Raw genomic sequence first — 16,653 nt, 5'->3', positions numbered from 1 at the left:
TACATAAGAAAGAAAGAAAGAAAGAAAGAAAGAAAGAAAGAAAGAAAGAAAGAAAGAAAGAAAGAAAGAAAGAAAGAAAGAGAAAGAAAGAATCATTTTTAAAAAAATAACAATAATAAATATTAAAAATTAGCATTGTATGTTTTCCCCTGTGGCGCTAATATATTAAGTTCTTTAACTGCTCTTTTCCATGTAATTTTATGATCTTAAACTTGTTAAGTTTTAATAGCTGCATATTTATTCTGTCACATGTACACTGAGAGCCATCCATTTTATTAAACATTATCAATTTTATTCTTAAAATCTATTTTGACTTTATGCTTAAGTTCTTAGAGAGAGAGAGCACTTTAACTTTCAAAAATAATTTGTCAAATCCATGTGTTTGGATTTTAAAGAACTTTCTGCATTTCCACGGTATATTCCAGAAGGATTCAGCAGTTTAGTCTTCCGTCTTCCACCAGCAGTAACTAAAAGACTGAGTCCTTTGTACCAAGTTCTGTTTATTGTTTTGTGAAACGGGAGGATGTCCTGACTCCCCTGTTCTTCCTCCATCTACTACCTTGCTCTTTATTGTTAAACTACAAACCGGGCCCTTCTGCTGAATTTTTTCATTCTGGGACAAGAAAAAAATCAGCAGATGAACATACACACCCGTAGTCAATATAGGGAAACCAGTTTTCTTACTGCAGAGTCATCTGCCAGTCTTCCTTGGGTCCCCTTCTGCTTGCCACAAGTCCTTCCCTGTATTCTGCTCACACTCAGCCTTCTGATCTTTCTGCTGAGTCTCCTTCTCTTCTTCCTCCCTCCCCTCCCCTTCTGGGATGGCCAGTGTTGGTTATTAGCAAGACCTGGATCATCCAGGAGACAAGCGTGGGGCATGCCTGTGAGGGGTCCTGTGGATTAGGTTAACCGAGGTGGGAAGAGCATCCTAAAAGTGGATGGCACATTCCCTGGCGTGGGTCCCAGAGTACATAAAGAGGGAGTGCTGGGTACAGCATGCATGGCGAGCTGCCTCCTCCCCGTGGGGGCAGTGGGACCAGCCTTTTCCAGCTGTGACCCAGAATAAAGCATCTTTTAGTTGTTCTATCACGGCGCTTTATCACAGCTGTAGAAGAGTAACTAAACCTCCTATCCTGTCCTCCCCTCCTTCCTCCTCCTCTAGTTTCCTCTCCCTCCCCTTTCTCCGCCCTTCTTGCCCCTCTCCCCCTTCCTTTTCCTCTCTTCTCTCCCCCTCTCCTCCTGCCCTCTCTCTTTCCTTCTTCCTCTCTTCTGTTCTTAAATGCTACAATAGAAAACATCATCCTGCTGGAAGCCCTTCACCGCCAAGCAGCCAGGCCTCTTTTATGCTTCCTTGCTGCCCCTCCTCTCGTTCTTTACCCGGCCTCTGCTGCCCATAGTTTTTATTGCTAAAGTTAGTGTCCTTCTCCCCAAATGGCTATTGCTAGACAATGTTTATGAGTTGTTCTATGGCTCTTAGTAGAGCTGTTTTTGTTTTACTACCTTTTCCTTCCTTCCTTGTGAAATTCTATGGTTTTATCTCCTAGTGGTAACGCTTAGTGGTGTCCAGTTGGCTGATTGTGTCTGGGCACAGGCTGCGCTGCCTTGGTAGCCATTGGTGTCCAGTTGGCTGATTGTGTCTGGGCACAGGCTGCGCTACCTTGGTAGCCATTGGTGTCCATTTGGCTGGTTGTGGGTCTGGGCACAGGCTGCACTGCCTTGGTAGCCATTGGTGTCCAGTTGGCTGGTTGTGGGTCTGGGCACAGGCTGCGCTGCCTTGGGTTCCCCCTTACTTTTCTTACTGCTTTGATGACGCCAACACAGAAGCAGTCTCCGGGGAATGTTCCTTTGGCTAATTGTCACCTTGTCTTTGGGCCGCTCCTCTGGTCACAGCTTTCATTCAAGAGAGCACACTCTCCTCCTGCCTCCCCAAGTATTTGTCGACCTCAGTGCTTTCATCATGGCCACATTTTTCCAAAGCCCCTGATTATTTCATTAGGACACACATATGGCCATATCCACAGCATCAGAGCTGCACTGTGCTTGTTTCAGAAAGTGTGGAAGCTGCATTGCACTGCAATTAGAGGTCATGTTAGAACCCAGTGACCAGTGTGTCCAACCTGGCAGACTCCGGACGCACACACTTTTTTTTTTGAAGGGAGAGGGGTCTTAAGGGAACATTCTTCAAGCAAGTCATGAAAAATGAATAGTATCTCTTCCTCCTGAACTTCCCGTGTGCCTTGTCCTGTATAATACTGTTTCTCACTGCTCTCACTAGTGCCACCTCATGGCAGTTTGTACAGTCCTGCAGGACAGAGGTTGCATCTGTCAGTGCCCAGGTAGGGCAGAGCAGTACTGTGAATAGTGGGTGTTGGTCATATTTTTTACATCAGTGTCGGCCACTCATCTTAATAGAGCGGTCACTGTGTGAACTGGTCTTTGGCTCTCAGCTCCAGATAGGAAGCAGATGATTACTTGGGGCCTCCCTTTTCTGTCTTGAACATGCTCCTGGAGGTCTGTCTGTCTTCATAATTTGCAACCCTGGGGTACCAAGGCTGACTGCACATGTGGTGTACTCGAGAACACATTTCGATTTTTCTTCCTATATTGTTGAAGGTGGGTCTGGCCATCAGGAGTTCGCACCCTTTGTGCGATCACTCACAGGACATGGTTCTTCCTTCGTCTTTGCTCAGAACAAGAAGGGCATGACAAAACGTTTTTGTGATGATGTCATGGAGAAGAATAGATGTCTTTAGAATATAAAAAGAAAATAAATGATCAATTTGAAAAATATCAGCAAATTTATAATATAGCTGAATGAAGTAAAAATAAATCATCTAGATAACTGTGGCTCAAGTTGTAGATACTCATTTGTGTATATTCATCTTCCAACATACTATATTTTGTTTTACATTTGCTCCCAGCAAAGAATAAGTGATCATGAATGACAAATACGCCGTAAAGCAGATCAAGCCTGCCTTTTGGAATTCCAGACTAATTCTTCTTTTCTCCCTAGGTTGCTTCTCAGTGCTGCCTTGGTGGGATTGGGCACCCAGAATGCTTCATTCTATGATGATCTATTAATAAGGTGACCTTGCTAGAGTTTGGAACAGGGCCTCAGGTAGGTGGCTTTTATCATTATATGGCATGATTTTCAAAGGGATCAGTGATTCCCGATCCTTAATTATGTGAGCTGTCATAGTAATAGCTTTGGAAAGCATGCCACGTAATAAGCCTGCCACGTAGGAGCTTAGGACTTGCAGTGTTCTGTGATCTGCAGGACTTCCACTAACCTGTCATCTGGACAAGGCAGAGAATGCATAGCTTCTGCACAGCCTGTTTGTGTCTCCTCTCAGAGAGCCCACAGAGGGGTCAACTACGCCCCAGAACCACTGTGTGTCCCGTCTGCTGAGAAGCTCTTACAAGCTGTGTGCAGGTGGAGACACACATTAGGTGTTAGGTAGGCTCTCCAGAATGGGGCTGATGCCAGAGTGCAGAGCCCAGTGGGACCCGAGCAGCTTCCCACCACTGCCGGGAAGAGAACACACGAACACATCTAGATTCCCCAACTGTAGTTATAACTCAGTGGCACAGAATTGAGGTATAGCGATATTGGGAACCCGAGCACAGCTGGATTTGAGCCAGGTAAGTCTGTCAGTGGGACCTTAAGCCCAAGACTGGAGTTCAGAGTCTCAGACCCCATGACTTCAGGAAAAGGAGCCTGGAAAAGGAAAAAGTGGTTACTCAGTGGGTTCAAACTCCTAAGCTGGTCATCTATGGCCAATGCCCTCCCCTCCCCCCGCTCCGAGAAACTAGGCCTTGGACTGAGAACTAAACAGAACCTCTCAGAAACATGACAAGAACTAACCATCCAATTAAAGGGTCATAAACTAATCTTAATACCAACAGCATTCTATGGAGAATAAACACTTAAGCTTGAGTTAGCATAAAATTTTAGTCATCTCTACACTGCAGGGTTTTTTTTGTTTTTGTTTTTTGTTTTTTTTTTGTTTTTTTGTTTGTTTGTTTGTTTGTTTTGTTTTGTTTTTTGGTTTTTCAAGACAGGGTTTCTCTGTGGTTTTGGAGCCTGTCCTGGAACTAGCTCTTGTAGACCAGGCTGGTCTCGAACTCACAGAGATCCGCCTGCCTCTGCCTCCCAAGTGCTGGCACTGCAGATATTTTTAATAAAAGTGTTAATGATTGTTTTGATTTTGTGGGATTATCTTTTTTTATTTATTTCTTTATTTATTATTTATACAATATTCTGTGTATATGCCTGCAGGCCAGAAGAGGGCACCAGACTCCATTACAGATGGTTGTGAGCCCCCATGTGGTTACTGGGAATTGAACTCAGGACCTTTGGAAGAGCAGGCAAAGTTCTTAACCTCTGAGCCATCTCTCCAGCCCCTGTGGGATTATCTTTTAAACTGTTATTAATGATGGCATTTTCATTGATAATGATAGGGACTTTTAGTTTCATTTATTTTTTGAAAATTTTGTACATGTACGTAATGTACCAGACCCACCCATCACCCCAGTTCCAGTTCCCCCTAGGACTTTGAATCACATCCCTCCCACCTCATGTCCTCCTTTTACAATTGTGTTATTCTGAGTTCTGTTACTGTGGAGCTATTTTTAGTAGCTAGAGAAAGGAAAAATACTTACTTTTTCTCAACCACACTGTTTATACAAAGCTTACCTTTTTTGACTTTCTTGTATTGTGATCAGTTGATTTTTTTTTCCTTTGATATTTACAGTGGCATCCTCATTCTTAACCTCACATATAGAATATTCTCTTTAAGGCTTTAGAATTCCGCTTGAAATGATTTTTCTTTGCATAAGACTCTCGTTCATTTCCAGACGATGCATTGTGATCAGCACAGGGCACATGTGCTTATGGGTACGGGGGCAGAGCGTGTGAACAAGGACAGTTTCTGGGATGCCCACCGTTTAGTTCCCAGCCTGCCTGGTCTGAATAGCATGTGCCTGAGGCCCCTGCTTGCACTCCTGTCTTCTGGGGCCACCTGCTGGGGTGCAGAAGCAGTAAGGCTCCCCAGTGGCCTCCAGCCATCCTGGACACATCCCGCTCACCCCTCTGTCAGAGCACACTAACCATTTCACTGCCTTAGGTTTTCTCTGGTCGTGCTTTGCAGCTGGCTGATGTTTCCGGAGCTCACAACATGCTTCCCTGCCTGCTCTGCTTCTTGCGATCCCTTACCAGGGACTGCAGCTCTTCTCAACAAATATTTATCAGATAGAGCCAGGCGGTGGTGGCACACGCCTTTAATCCCAGCACTCGGGAGGCAGAGGCAGGCGGGTCTCTGAGTTCGAGAAACCCTGTCACACAAAACCCCAAATGAATAAAGTTTATCATCTGACCACAGCACGGCAGGACACTGGCTAGGTCTCTTGATGATGTTGCCTAGCCTAATCCTGGTCATCTTGGAGATGTGGGAATAAAGAGAAGTTCTGTTTCTAGATGTGATTTTAACCTTGACAGTTGCACGATGTAGCACAGGGTGCACAGACTAGTAGCAGGGGCAGAGCCTTTCGTGAGGACTGGGTTCTGTGGCCATGCATTTTTTTGTTCCTTGAGCCTCAGCATGCAGCTTGGGTAGCATTTATCCCTCCTCACACTGCACGGCCTACATTTACAGTGTGCGCTACTTTGATAGTTTGAAAGTGATTTCTCACATTTTTGTTTTGTTTTGTGTATTTCAAGACAGGGTTTCTCTGTAGCTTTGGAGCCTGTTCTAAACTCACTTTGTAGACCAGGCTGGCCTCAAACTCACAGAGCTCCGCCTGCCTCTGCCTCCAGAGTGCTGGGATTAAAGGTGTGCGCCACCACTGCCTGGCTTCACGTACATTTTTATAACTAAGATTTTACTTAGCGCTTTTCTTCCGTTCCATCTGATTGCCACCTTTTCCTGAGCTTATCTGCAGATTTGCTATGCGTGCCTGAGAATCCAGACATGAAACCTGGATTCTGTAATTTGAATTGCATTAGGTAACTACTCATCCTAGAAGACATACTCCACGTGGTTCAGGACATTGGTGTGTTAGGGTAGTTCATCAGCACCCACCCCAGCAACACATGCAGTTAGTGGTAGTGAAAACGAACTCAGGAACGTGACCCATGGGCAACCGCCTTCCTATTGTAGCTGCATGGCAAATATGGAGATGTTTGTGCATTTTTAGAAGCCCAGAAAATCCTCCAAAAACAGCTACTAGTATTGATTAAACTTTCTTACTTGGCATTGTTCTAATCGCGATCAGCTGCCCCTCCTGCTCGCCCTCCTCACTTCCTCTTCTGCTATTCCTCTTTTGTTTCCTCCGTGCAAGAACTAATGTTCCTACACCAAGTGAGACATGCCTGGCATGCTCCGTGTCCTGGTTTCCATTTCATAAAGATGTGCAGTCACAGAGATCTCCCGTACACGTAAGACATGCATGCTGACTCCTGAGTCACAGCCCATTCATCCGCTTTAACTTGCTGGCCCTTCTCCTCCATAATAAATAACCAGGGCACATATTTGTGAATTAAAAAGCACATTTGCTTGACTTTCCCATGTTCCTGGGTGTCTGCTGTTCTGTGTGACTCTCTAGAAAGAAGAGTAGTGGTGGAGTTTCTGGGAACTCTGGGGTGCCAAGTTTGAAATCTGTGGACATTGCCCTCCCTGTCCTTAAAAACAAAAAGATAAGCCATTTCCTTCACCTCTCTAAGTTTTTGCTTTATATTAAATATAGGATGTGTCTAGATATGATTAGGGCTAATTTTGTGGTAAAGTTGGAAAAGATTGTCATAAAACAAATTACTCAAAACAAATAGAAAAAAATCAAATGTAGAAAATTTTCAAAAGGCATCCTTAACTGTATGATTAATTGACTGACATCTAATGTAGTTGAAAGTAAGTAATGTGATTTTGCTCAAGTCTCATTGCTGAGTTCTTGATGACCCGAAATTCAGGTGAGTTAAGTACACATCTTGGCTGTGCTCACTGCTTCACCGTGGGCTTGCTGCTCCTCTGTCCCCTGTAGAGATAATCCACTCCACCTGAGCATCTCGCCATCTTTCTGCTTCAGGCCAGGTAGCACAGGTACCAGGCATGTTTTCACTCTAGGAATTTTTATTAGGAGTGGGGCTGGATTAATGTTCTCTGCTCATGCTAGCTAATTCCATAAGGATCTCATCCACTAGAGCATGCTGGAAAAGGTGAATATTTCAACCAGGTTTTAAGTTATTATAAGTGCTAGTATTATCTTGGACTGGAATATGTATTTGCTGTCTTCTGTCTGCTATGATGAGCAAGCCTGTAGGTCGTTGTGTTAGTGGTAAGCACTTACCATTTTAATCTTTCTTGTTCATTCAACAGTTACTTTACTGTCATTTATGGGAACAGCAGTGAATAAAACTGGCCTGGCCCTGCCCCGCGCTGCCTACAGTTGATTGCTCATTCTCTGAAGGTCTTTTTTGTTCGTTTGATTTTTGCATTTGTCTTCTTTTTAATCTTCATTTTTTGACAGTATAATATGTGTATAGAATGCATTTTGATCATGCTCACCTCGTTACCCTTTCTTAAGTTTTGTAATTCAATGTAGTTTTTATTCTTCTCTCGCAAGGGACTCTGTAGACGGAGAGCTGAATGCCGAGAACTCCCGAGTTAGATAGGATTAATGTTGTTTTAAAGCAGTGCTCCAAATATATGGTATGCCTCCTTCAAAGTTGAGTTCAGTTATGTAATCTAGTTCATCTCCTGTTCTTCAACATTTTACTATTTTATCATACATATAAAGTACTATCGCTGCTAAGTTTCCTTCTGTGATCCACCCCGTTCATTCTCTACGGAAAGTGTTTTAAGCACATGTTGACATCTTTCTGAATTGTGAGCCAGTGGTTTGTTATGATTCGTATAAGTGGGAGCAAAGCTTTGGTGATTCTTAGCAAAATCTCTTTGACTTTTTAAAATGAAAACATTATCAGTGCAGGTAAGTGTGGCTCAGGCTTTATAACTGTTGACAAAGCAACTCTCAGAACTGTGGGATTCAAAATACAAAAACTGTTTCAACATCTCATAGAAATCAATTTCAGTAAACCCTCCTGATGTGCAATTTGTTTGCTTGTTATTTTTCTTCATGAGCCACTATTTCCTCAGAATAAAACAAAACGTAAGAAGATGAACTTCCGTGCCCAAGCATAGACTCTTTCCCCCAGCTACCGCTGCTATCTAAAGCAGAAACCTGCCGAGTAGGGTGGAGGTGAAATCAGCAGGGCTGGGCGTGTTCTGAAGTCACTGGAGGGCAGCATAGCGTGGGTGTACGGGTGTACGTGCTCCCCACCTTCTACAATCCCTCAGACAAAGGCACAGAGGGATTCCAGCACTTAAATGATGGAACCTATCTTTGATAAAGTATTTAACTAGAAAAGGGAAGCATGAATGTAAGTTTGTTGGGTTACAGACTTAGAGCAGTGATGATACCACCACCCCCATCCCCACCACCCCTGCTGGACTCAGAATACGCAGATAAGTGTAGTTAGCATTTTAGTTAGGAGTACATAAATATAAGCTGTGTTTATTTTTTATATTTATTCTGTCCAAATCTAATCAACTCCTGATTTCCTTTGTTTAGGGAAATAATGAATAGTTCTTTGAAATTATTTGGCAACTAATAAAAATTCAAAGTAGGGTAAAATTTAGAGAAATTAATTTAGGAGTTACATTTTAAGATAAACTAAATTAACATGGTGGCTTTATTTGCAATTTTATTTCTGGATATAAGCTATATAGCGGGGTAATTTGTAGACAGTTCTGTTTGTGGACTGTCTGAAATCCTTAGCCACTAAGGCCTTTCTGTTATGAAATGCCCTGCACAGCTCAGCATAGGTAGAGTGTGACGTGTTTGGAAGGCAGTAAGATTTATAACAAAAAATACAGATTTGTTATTTGCTAGTCAACTTTGGTTTTAGAATTAATTCTACCCAAATCATGCACTCAGAATTGCTAATTATTTTAATGATTAATTAAATTATTTAAAAATTTACCTTGCAAATTGCTTTTAAACTTTTTCCTTAGTTACTACTTCCTTTTGGAATTTTTTTTTTTTTTGGCAGTTCTTATAGAATAACGATAGCACTGACCTCCTTCTGGGCTCTAAGTGTAATGTCAAGATTTCTCCACATGCAGGTGTCTTGCTAACCTGCCCTATCACAGATCACAGTAGAATGGAGTTGAGATAGGAGGTGGCGCCTAAATCCTGTCTTGACCACACAGACAGCACGTAGTTCACTAGCAGTGGGGGTAGATGCAGCCATCTTGGTCACTGACTGCAAGGAAAGGCCAAAAATGAAAATACTCTTTATAAAGTATTTACATTATTCAGGTAATAGCACATAAAATGAACTTTTATGTTCATAATTACCACACCAAATATTCAGTGTGTGCCCTGGGCAAGTAAGTATTGACAAAACTAATGTTGCTGTTTTGCAGTTTTAATGTTCTTCCACTTATGCATGTCCTATGCTTAATAAAAATGGGGCTTTTGCTTGGACTTTTAAAAATACCTTTATTTGTCTAAAGTTTTTTTAAAATAATGTGAATAATAATAATACTGGTTTCTATGTACTTAGTAATTTTGTAACGATGCTTGAATGTCCTCTATTAAATATTTTCTTCCTATATTATTTTACATATCATAAAATTCTGAAAGTAAGTGAAGATTTTAAGAAATATTATTAGATTGTTATACACTTGAAAAGTTTTAAACCGAACCTGTCATTGGCAAATCCTTTTGTTAGTGATTTTTAAGTATTTGATTTTTATTACCCCTCAAGTTCTTCTAATTAAATACTTTTGAGTACTTAATTACAAATAATCACAGTGTACTAACCACTGTTTGCCTTGTATTCTTTGTAATAATTGTAGATCTCTTTTACTTTATACCATTGTTGTGCCATTTTCTTTTATCGTAAATATTAACACAGTTTGTATATAGACTGTCAGTCAGCTAAAGACCTAGCTACCAGCAGGCATCTTTAAGATATCTTCAGGCTTTTCAACAGTGGTCTCACGCAACGAGTATTGCCTTTTCCCTGACACCTGCCTCTTGTAGCAAAGCTGTATTTAACGTCCCCATATGTACCTGGAATCTGAACAGAGAGTGGTTGCCACATTCCAACCAGCCTTACCCCATTCTTCAGTTTAAATTGGCAGTTCTGCAAGTAGCCCCCATTATAAGTGTAGGCAGTGTGGGTAGCCATGCTGAGATGAGGTTTCCAGAGGCACTCTCCTGACGAAAACTGAGTTTGTATCTTCCACCACATTAAGCCTAATGACTCTTAGCCAATTTTGTTTGCGGTCAGTAACTCTAAGAGCCATTTCCCTTGGTTAGGTTCCTTTTTTATTAACAAGTGGGGAATCATTCAGCATCACAAATTGGCATTTTTTTTTCTAGGTAATGCTGTTTTTCTTTTTATGTGTGCATTTATTTGGCCATGTAAAGTGTGCTTACCACTAATCAAAGCAAGCAGTTGGTGGGAATTAATGCACGAGCCACCAGCAGCAGAGTGGAGTATAGCATGCGCTATGAAATTGCAGTTCGTTCATGCTTTATTTTCCGCCCTTCACACTCTAGTTTCACTTATACTATAATCCATTCTGTTTTTACTTCTTCATAGATTGGCCAAAATGGGAAGGGCTGGATTCTGCTCTCTTCCACGAAGAGTTAATGGGACTGGCTAAGATCAAAGTCTGAGGCTTTTTCCATCCTTAATCAGGTATACATTGAACAAAAATCACTAGTTATGTGCATGTGCCTTTAAAGTATTTGGTTGATAAACATATTGTGAATATAATTTTTATTTGATGTTACATTCACAACTTTATATATTTCCTGAAATTTTAAATGTACCTATGAAAAGTAATTTGAATTTTGTAATGGATTAAAATATAAAAGCATTATCAGCCATGAAAATTTTCAGCTGGTCTTAGAAAAGTGTAATATTTGCTATCAGTACACTTCCTCATTGCTCAGTATGTACATCCAAAAACATCCATTCGTTACTTCAGATTGAGTACCCCGGTTTAATATGATCAGATGCGTGCATGTTGTTTTATGGTGCCCTTTTAATGTCTTGTCAGGAAGGAGTTGCATTAAAGTTGCTTTTCTGTTCTGGAAACTGCAGTGTCACAGCTGTGTTGCTACAGTGGTGATTTTGACCAGTGTTCAGACCTAGTTATTTAGATGCCTTGCATTCCCTTTTTATCCTGCAGTTGGAAAATGATTGACGTGGTCAGAGTCTCAGTAGGTCTATGAAAGCATTAAGTGAGGAGGTCACAATGGAAATTAAAGCTGTATACTAATTTACTGTCATTATTGATCTGTAGAGTAGCTCTTACCCCTAACATGGAGGGAGGCAAAACATCTGTCCTTTGAATGAGCTCATAACAGGAAGAGAACAAATCTTTGAGCTTCAGAAAACCCACAGCCAGAGCTAACAGCTCATCACTGCTGTGATGTCAGAGCTAACAGCTGCATCAGTGCAGTGATGTCAGAGATAACAGCTGCAACAGTGCTATGATGTCAGATCTAACAGCTGCATTAGTGCTGTGATGTCAGAGCTAACAGCTGCATCAGTGCTATGATGTCAGATCTAACGACTGAGTTATATTATGTCAGAGTTAACAGCTCATCTGTGCTGTGATATCAGAGCTAACAGCTGAATTAGTGCTGTGATGTCAGAGCTAACAGCTGCATTAGTGCTGTGATGTCAGAGCTAACAGCTGCATCAGTGCTATGATGTCAGAGCTAACAGCTCATCTGTGCTGTGATGTCAGAGCTAACAGCTGCATCAGTGTGTGATGTCAGAGCTAACAGCTGTTTGAGTTATATGATGTCAGAGCTAACAGCTGCATCAGTGTGTGATCTCAGCTAACAGCTGCATCAGTGTGTGATCTCAGAGCTAACAGCTGCATCAGTGTGTGATCTCAGAGCTAACAGCTGCATCAGTACTATGATGTCAGAGCTAACAGCTGCATCAGTGTGTGATGTCAGAGCTAACAGCTGCATCAGCATTGTGATACTTGTTGCATCATATTAATATCATTTGTAAACTGCAAGAGGAGCTTCCTGATATTTAGAACAATGTAAAGGCCTGCATCTGTCTTACAAAAAGAAACTGTATGTGCTCAGCTTGCCTGAATGCTGTACTGCTTCAGTCACAATGGCTCACTGCTGCTTAGTCTACTAGGGACAGCCTCTCTGCTAAAGCACAAAAAGATACGGCATGCACTTAAGTATTACCAAAAGTAGATGTTTAGAATTTCTGAAAAAAATCTAAGTGGAATCTATGAAAGTGAGTGTAACACACTAAATTGTGTAAAGGCATGTATATACCAAAACACAGGTGAGATAAGGAAGTTGGTTTTTTTTCTTTAAAATATATAAGAGGATGTCAAATTCATTTAACTATATTTAGTAGTCAGATCCTTTTAAAAGGCATTACGGTTGCTACCACTTCTGTGGTCTCTTGGAAGAACCCCTCTAAATTACCTTAAGAAACCTTGAGGGAACATTTGACTCAGTGGTTCTCACCCCACCTGTGTCATATATCAAATGTTTACATCATGATTCATAACAGTAGCAAAATTGTAGTTATAAAGTTGCAACAAAGTACTTTTATAGTTGGGGGGGTCACTCCAACATGAGGGACTGTATTAAAGGGTGGTGGCATTCGGGAGGTTGAGAACCACTGATCTAACTCACATAGCAGTAAAGTCTTTGAGGAGTTGATTTTCCTGCTCTGAGAAATAGAGTTAATTATACTAACTACTTCTTATCTATGGAGGTTTCTGTTTAGTTTCAATTATCTTGTTTAAAAGTAACAACATACTCTTTGTTGCTCAAGATACATACTTCGTTCTTTCTCATAGCACTGATAGTGAATTGAAACTCAGGCCAAAACACTTCTGTGATGATGCGTTTTTGCACAGATGTTGAAAACTCTGAACAAGTGTACCACACTCAGGTTCAGTTGTATCAAAAGTTAATTTGTTCAGCTTGGGGAGGCCTAATGGCTCCAGCTTATTAGTAACATTAGTGCACCCAGTGAGAATAATCTTCTCTGTGACGTAGAAACAATTGAGGGACACTAACCCGACTTCCCCAGATGACAAGGGTCTGCAGTGCTCACCTCAAGTAGTATCAACAGGCTTTACCATTTCAAGAATATTTGTTCTGAAGATCAATCACCTCCACCCTTGTTCAGAAGCCCCCTCGGAGTATTCTAACACTGGTCAAAGGGTCAGTTTGCACCTAGTGGTGCTTCCACCTCTCTTCCTACGGGATCTCAGCTTCCCGCACCTCTTCCGTGGACTCCCTGGTTTGCCAGGTGCTCTAAGTGCGTGTGTGTCCGCGTGACCCACGTGCACAGCATGGCGGGCACAGAGTGCAGTGGCTGTTCAGCTGTAAGATGGGAAGTTTCTGTGAAACCTTTAGACCCTACTCTGAGAGTTCGTGAGTTCACTGCTGTCCTGCTAAGTCCAGCGTTTGTCAGGTGCGATTTCAGGGTATGTATGAACTGTCCATTCTGAGCAATGCATTGATATCTATCTGTTTTGGAAAATACAAAGGAACCTACAGATATTACATTGGACCAGCTGAATCCATTTTATGGTTTCTTTTTTAATTCAAAAGCATCACAAAGCAAATAATTTTTTAATTGAGTTTAGTTACAAACTAGTTGTTTCTTATTTTTTTTTCCAGTCCCTTTTTGCTTTCTTTTACGACCACATGAAACTTGAGAAGCCACCTAAAGCTATATCACTTAGTGGAGTTGGGCAGTTCCCAGGTGTCCAACAAGAAGGCCTGGTTTAGGCTGCGATGGCCACTGTCATTCCTGGTGATTTGTCAGAAGTAAGAGATACCCAGAAAGCCCCTTCAGGGAAACGTAAGCGTGGTGAAACCAAACCAAGGAAAAACTTCCCTTGCCAACTGTGTGAGAAGGCCTTTAACAGTGTTGAGAAATTAAAGGTTCACTTCTACTCTCACACAGGAGAGAGGCCCTACAAGTGCACACAACAAGACTGCACCAAGGCCTTTGTTTCTAAGTACAAATTACAAAGGTACTACGCTCTATTTGTCTTTCAGATTACGCTTTCTCTTGTGTTGGCCGTCTGAAGCCGTTGTAAGTGTGTGTATCTGTATACACATTTCTCAGCTCATTCGCAGACAGGAAATGTTAAGTAGATTAGACATTGGGTAGCCTGAAATATTCTAAGTTACATACTTCTGTGGTAGTGTCTTTGGATTTTTTTTTTTAAAGTAAAAATGCTTCATGAGAGTAGAATTTCCATGTGTAAAGAGAAATTTCTTCATGGAAAGGGTGTGGACATTACATGAATGTGTTCGGTCTTGCTTGTTTACTTTTGAGTGAGAGCTGAAAAGCAGTCAGCACTAAAGAGGCCACGTAGATGGCTCAGGTTCTGCAGTGTGTTGACTGTGCTGTGCTGTGTGCTACTCAGGGAGACCCTCGTTAAGAGAGCTGTGAGCTAGCCTTAGAGTTTAGCTTCCCATTTGAAGAATAAGCATGTACCCTTTTGCCAAGATACTCACTCACAGAATCTATCTATGTTTAAAGGCACATGGCTACTCACTCTCCTGAGAAAACCCACAAGTGTAATTATTGTGAGAAAATGTTTCACCGCAAAGACCACCTGAAGAATCACCTCCACACCCACGACCCCAACAAAGAGACCTTCAAATGTGAGGAGTGTGGCAAGAGCTACAACACCAAGCTCGGCTTCAAGCGGCACTTGGCCCTGCACGCTGCCACCAGCGGCGACCTCACCTGCAAGGTGTGTTTGCAGACCTTTGAAAGCACGGGCGTGCTCTTGGAGCACCTGAAGTCGCACGCGGGCAAGTCCTCAGGGGGCGTGAAGGAGAAGAAGCACCAGTGCGAACATTGCGAGCGCAGGTTCTACACCCGGAAGGACGTCCGGAGACACATGGTGGTGCACACGGGGAGAAAGGACTTCCTCTGCCAGTACTGTGCTCAGAGATTCGGACGGAAGGATCACCTCACTCGACACATGAAGAAGAGTCACAACCAAGAGCTTCTCAAGGTCAAAACGGAACCGGTGGATTTCCTGGACCCTTTCACCTGTAACATGTCTGTGCCTATAAAAGACGAGCTCCTGCCGGTGATGTCCTTACCTTCCAGTGAACTCTTGTCCAAGCCATTCACAAACACTTTGCAGTTAAACCTCTATAACACTCCATTTCAGTCCATGCAGAGCTCCGGATCTGCTCACCAAATGATCACCACCTTACCTTTGGGAATGACGTGCCCCATCGATATGGATGCTGTTCATCCCTCCCACCATCTTGCTTTCAAATGCCCGTTCAGTTCTACCTCATACGCAATCTCTATTCCTGAAAAAGAACAGCCGTTAAAGGGGGAAATTGAGAGTTACCTGATGGAGTTACAAAGCGGTGCGCCCTCTTCCTCCCAGGATTCTCAAGCGTCGTCATCTAAGTTAGGGTTAGATCCTCAGAGCGGGTCCCTCGATGACGGTGCGGGGGACCTCTCACTGTCAAAGAGCTCCGTTTCCATCAGTGACCCCCTCAACACACCAGCATTGGATTTTTCTCAGCTGTTCAATTTTATACCATTAAATGGCCCTCCTTACAATCCTCTGTCCGTGGGGAGCCTCGGGATGAGCTATTCCCAAGACGAAGCGCATTCTTCTGTTTCTCAGCTGCCTGCCCAAACACAGGATCTCCAGGATCCCGCGAGCGCCGTGGGTCTCGGTTCTCTGCACTCGCTCTCGGCGGCGTTCACCAGCAGCCTGAGCTCGAGCACCACCCTGCCCCGTTTCCACCAGGCCTTCCAGTAGGGCCTGGCGGCAGGTTCGAGAGGGAGGCGCGCGTAGCCCCGCCCTCGCTGACCGTTTTCATCTTAGTGCCTACTTTAAGACAATACAAAAACTTCTGCTTTTGTATAATATCAGGTTTCACGAAGCCAGTAAAATAATAGGAACTAGCCTCTTCGGTAAGCTTTGAAACCGTTCATGTTTAATACGTTTGCCGTTTCTCCCGATTTACTGCCAGTTGTCATAGTCTCAGAGTTTTATTTCATATAGGAGCGCCATTATTATCACTAAATTCTTCAGGTCCTGTGTTCAAATTACTATTAGACTTTAAAATTTTCATTTTTGTCTAATAGCATTGGGCATCGGACATTTGGCTCATTTTTTTTTTTTTTGCAAATATGCAATACAATGTAAATCTTATGTAGCATGTGTGAATAGCTGAGGTGTTATACATGTTTTGCTAGCCACTAAATAGATTCATGATCAAGTGTTTTAAAGGAATCGAGAATCCAGCTTAGGGAGATTATAGTGGTTTCTTAAATATGCCACCATTTCAGATCAATATATTTTGAAGACTGTTGTCTGACAAAATGAGAGAAGAGAGTTTCGGTATCCAAAAGGAACCTTGAGAGGTCACAGGGTGTTCTGTGTTGGCACTGTTTTGCCACATCTCAACCATCTTCTCTTTATGTTAACAGTGTGTGGCATCAGTCTTTAGGAGCAGGGTAGAGATGTCCTGTTTCATGTCCTTTGCCTTTCGTACCCAGGATGGCCTCAGTGTACCAGCATT

General features: G+C 42.4%; 1 protein-coding gene across 1 annotated transcript in view; it reads left to right on the top strand.

Annotated features, from left to right (window-relative positions):
• Positions 1-16,641, top strand: part of Plag1 (PLAG1 zinc finger) — a 39,680-nt gene extending 23,039 nt beyond the window's left edge. Inside the window, exons 2-5 of the mRNA XM_026786572.1 lie at positions 3,014-3,118; positions 10,670-10,768; positions 13,756-14,114; positions 14,630-16,641. Coding sequence (XP_026642373.1) covers positions 13,873-14,114; positions 14,630-15,887 — 1,500 coding nt within the window. The 5' untranslated portion in view covers positions 3,014-3,118; positions 10,670-10,768; positions 13,756-13,872 and the 3' untranslated portion in view covers positions 15,888-16,641. The remainder of the gene's footprint in view (positions 1-3,013; positions 3,119-10,669; positions 10,769-13,755; positions 14,115-14,629) is intronic.
• The last annotated feature ends 12 nt before the right edge of the window (positions 16,642-16,653 follow it).

The sequence above is a fragment of the Microtus ochrogaster genome, linkage group LG5 (assembly GCF_000317375.1).
Source record: "Microtus ochrogaster isolate Prairie Vole_2 linkage group LG5, MicOch1.0, whole genome shotgun sequence".
In the NCBI taxonomy this organism is placed as follows: domain Eukaryota; kingdom Metazoa; phylum Chordata; class Mammalia; order Rodentia; family Cricetidae; genus Microtus; species Microtus ochrogaster.
The sequence above is the reverse complement of the archived record's forward strand: the minus strand, read 5'-3'. Positions and strand labels throughout refer to the sequence as shown.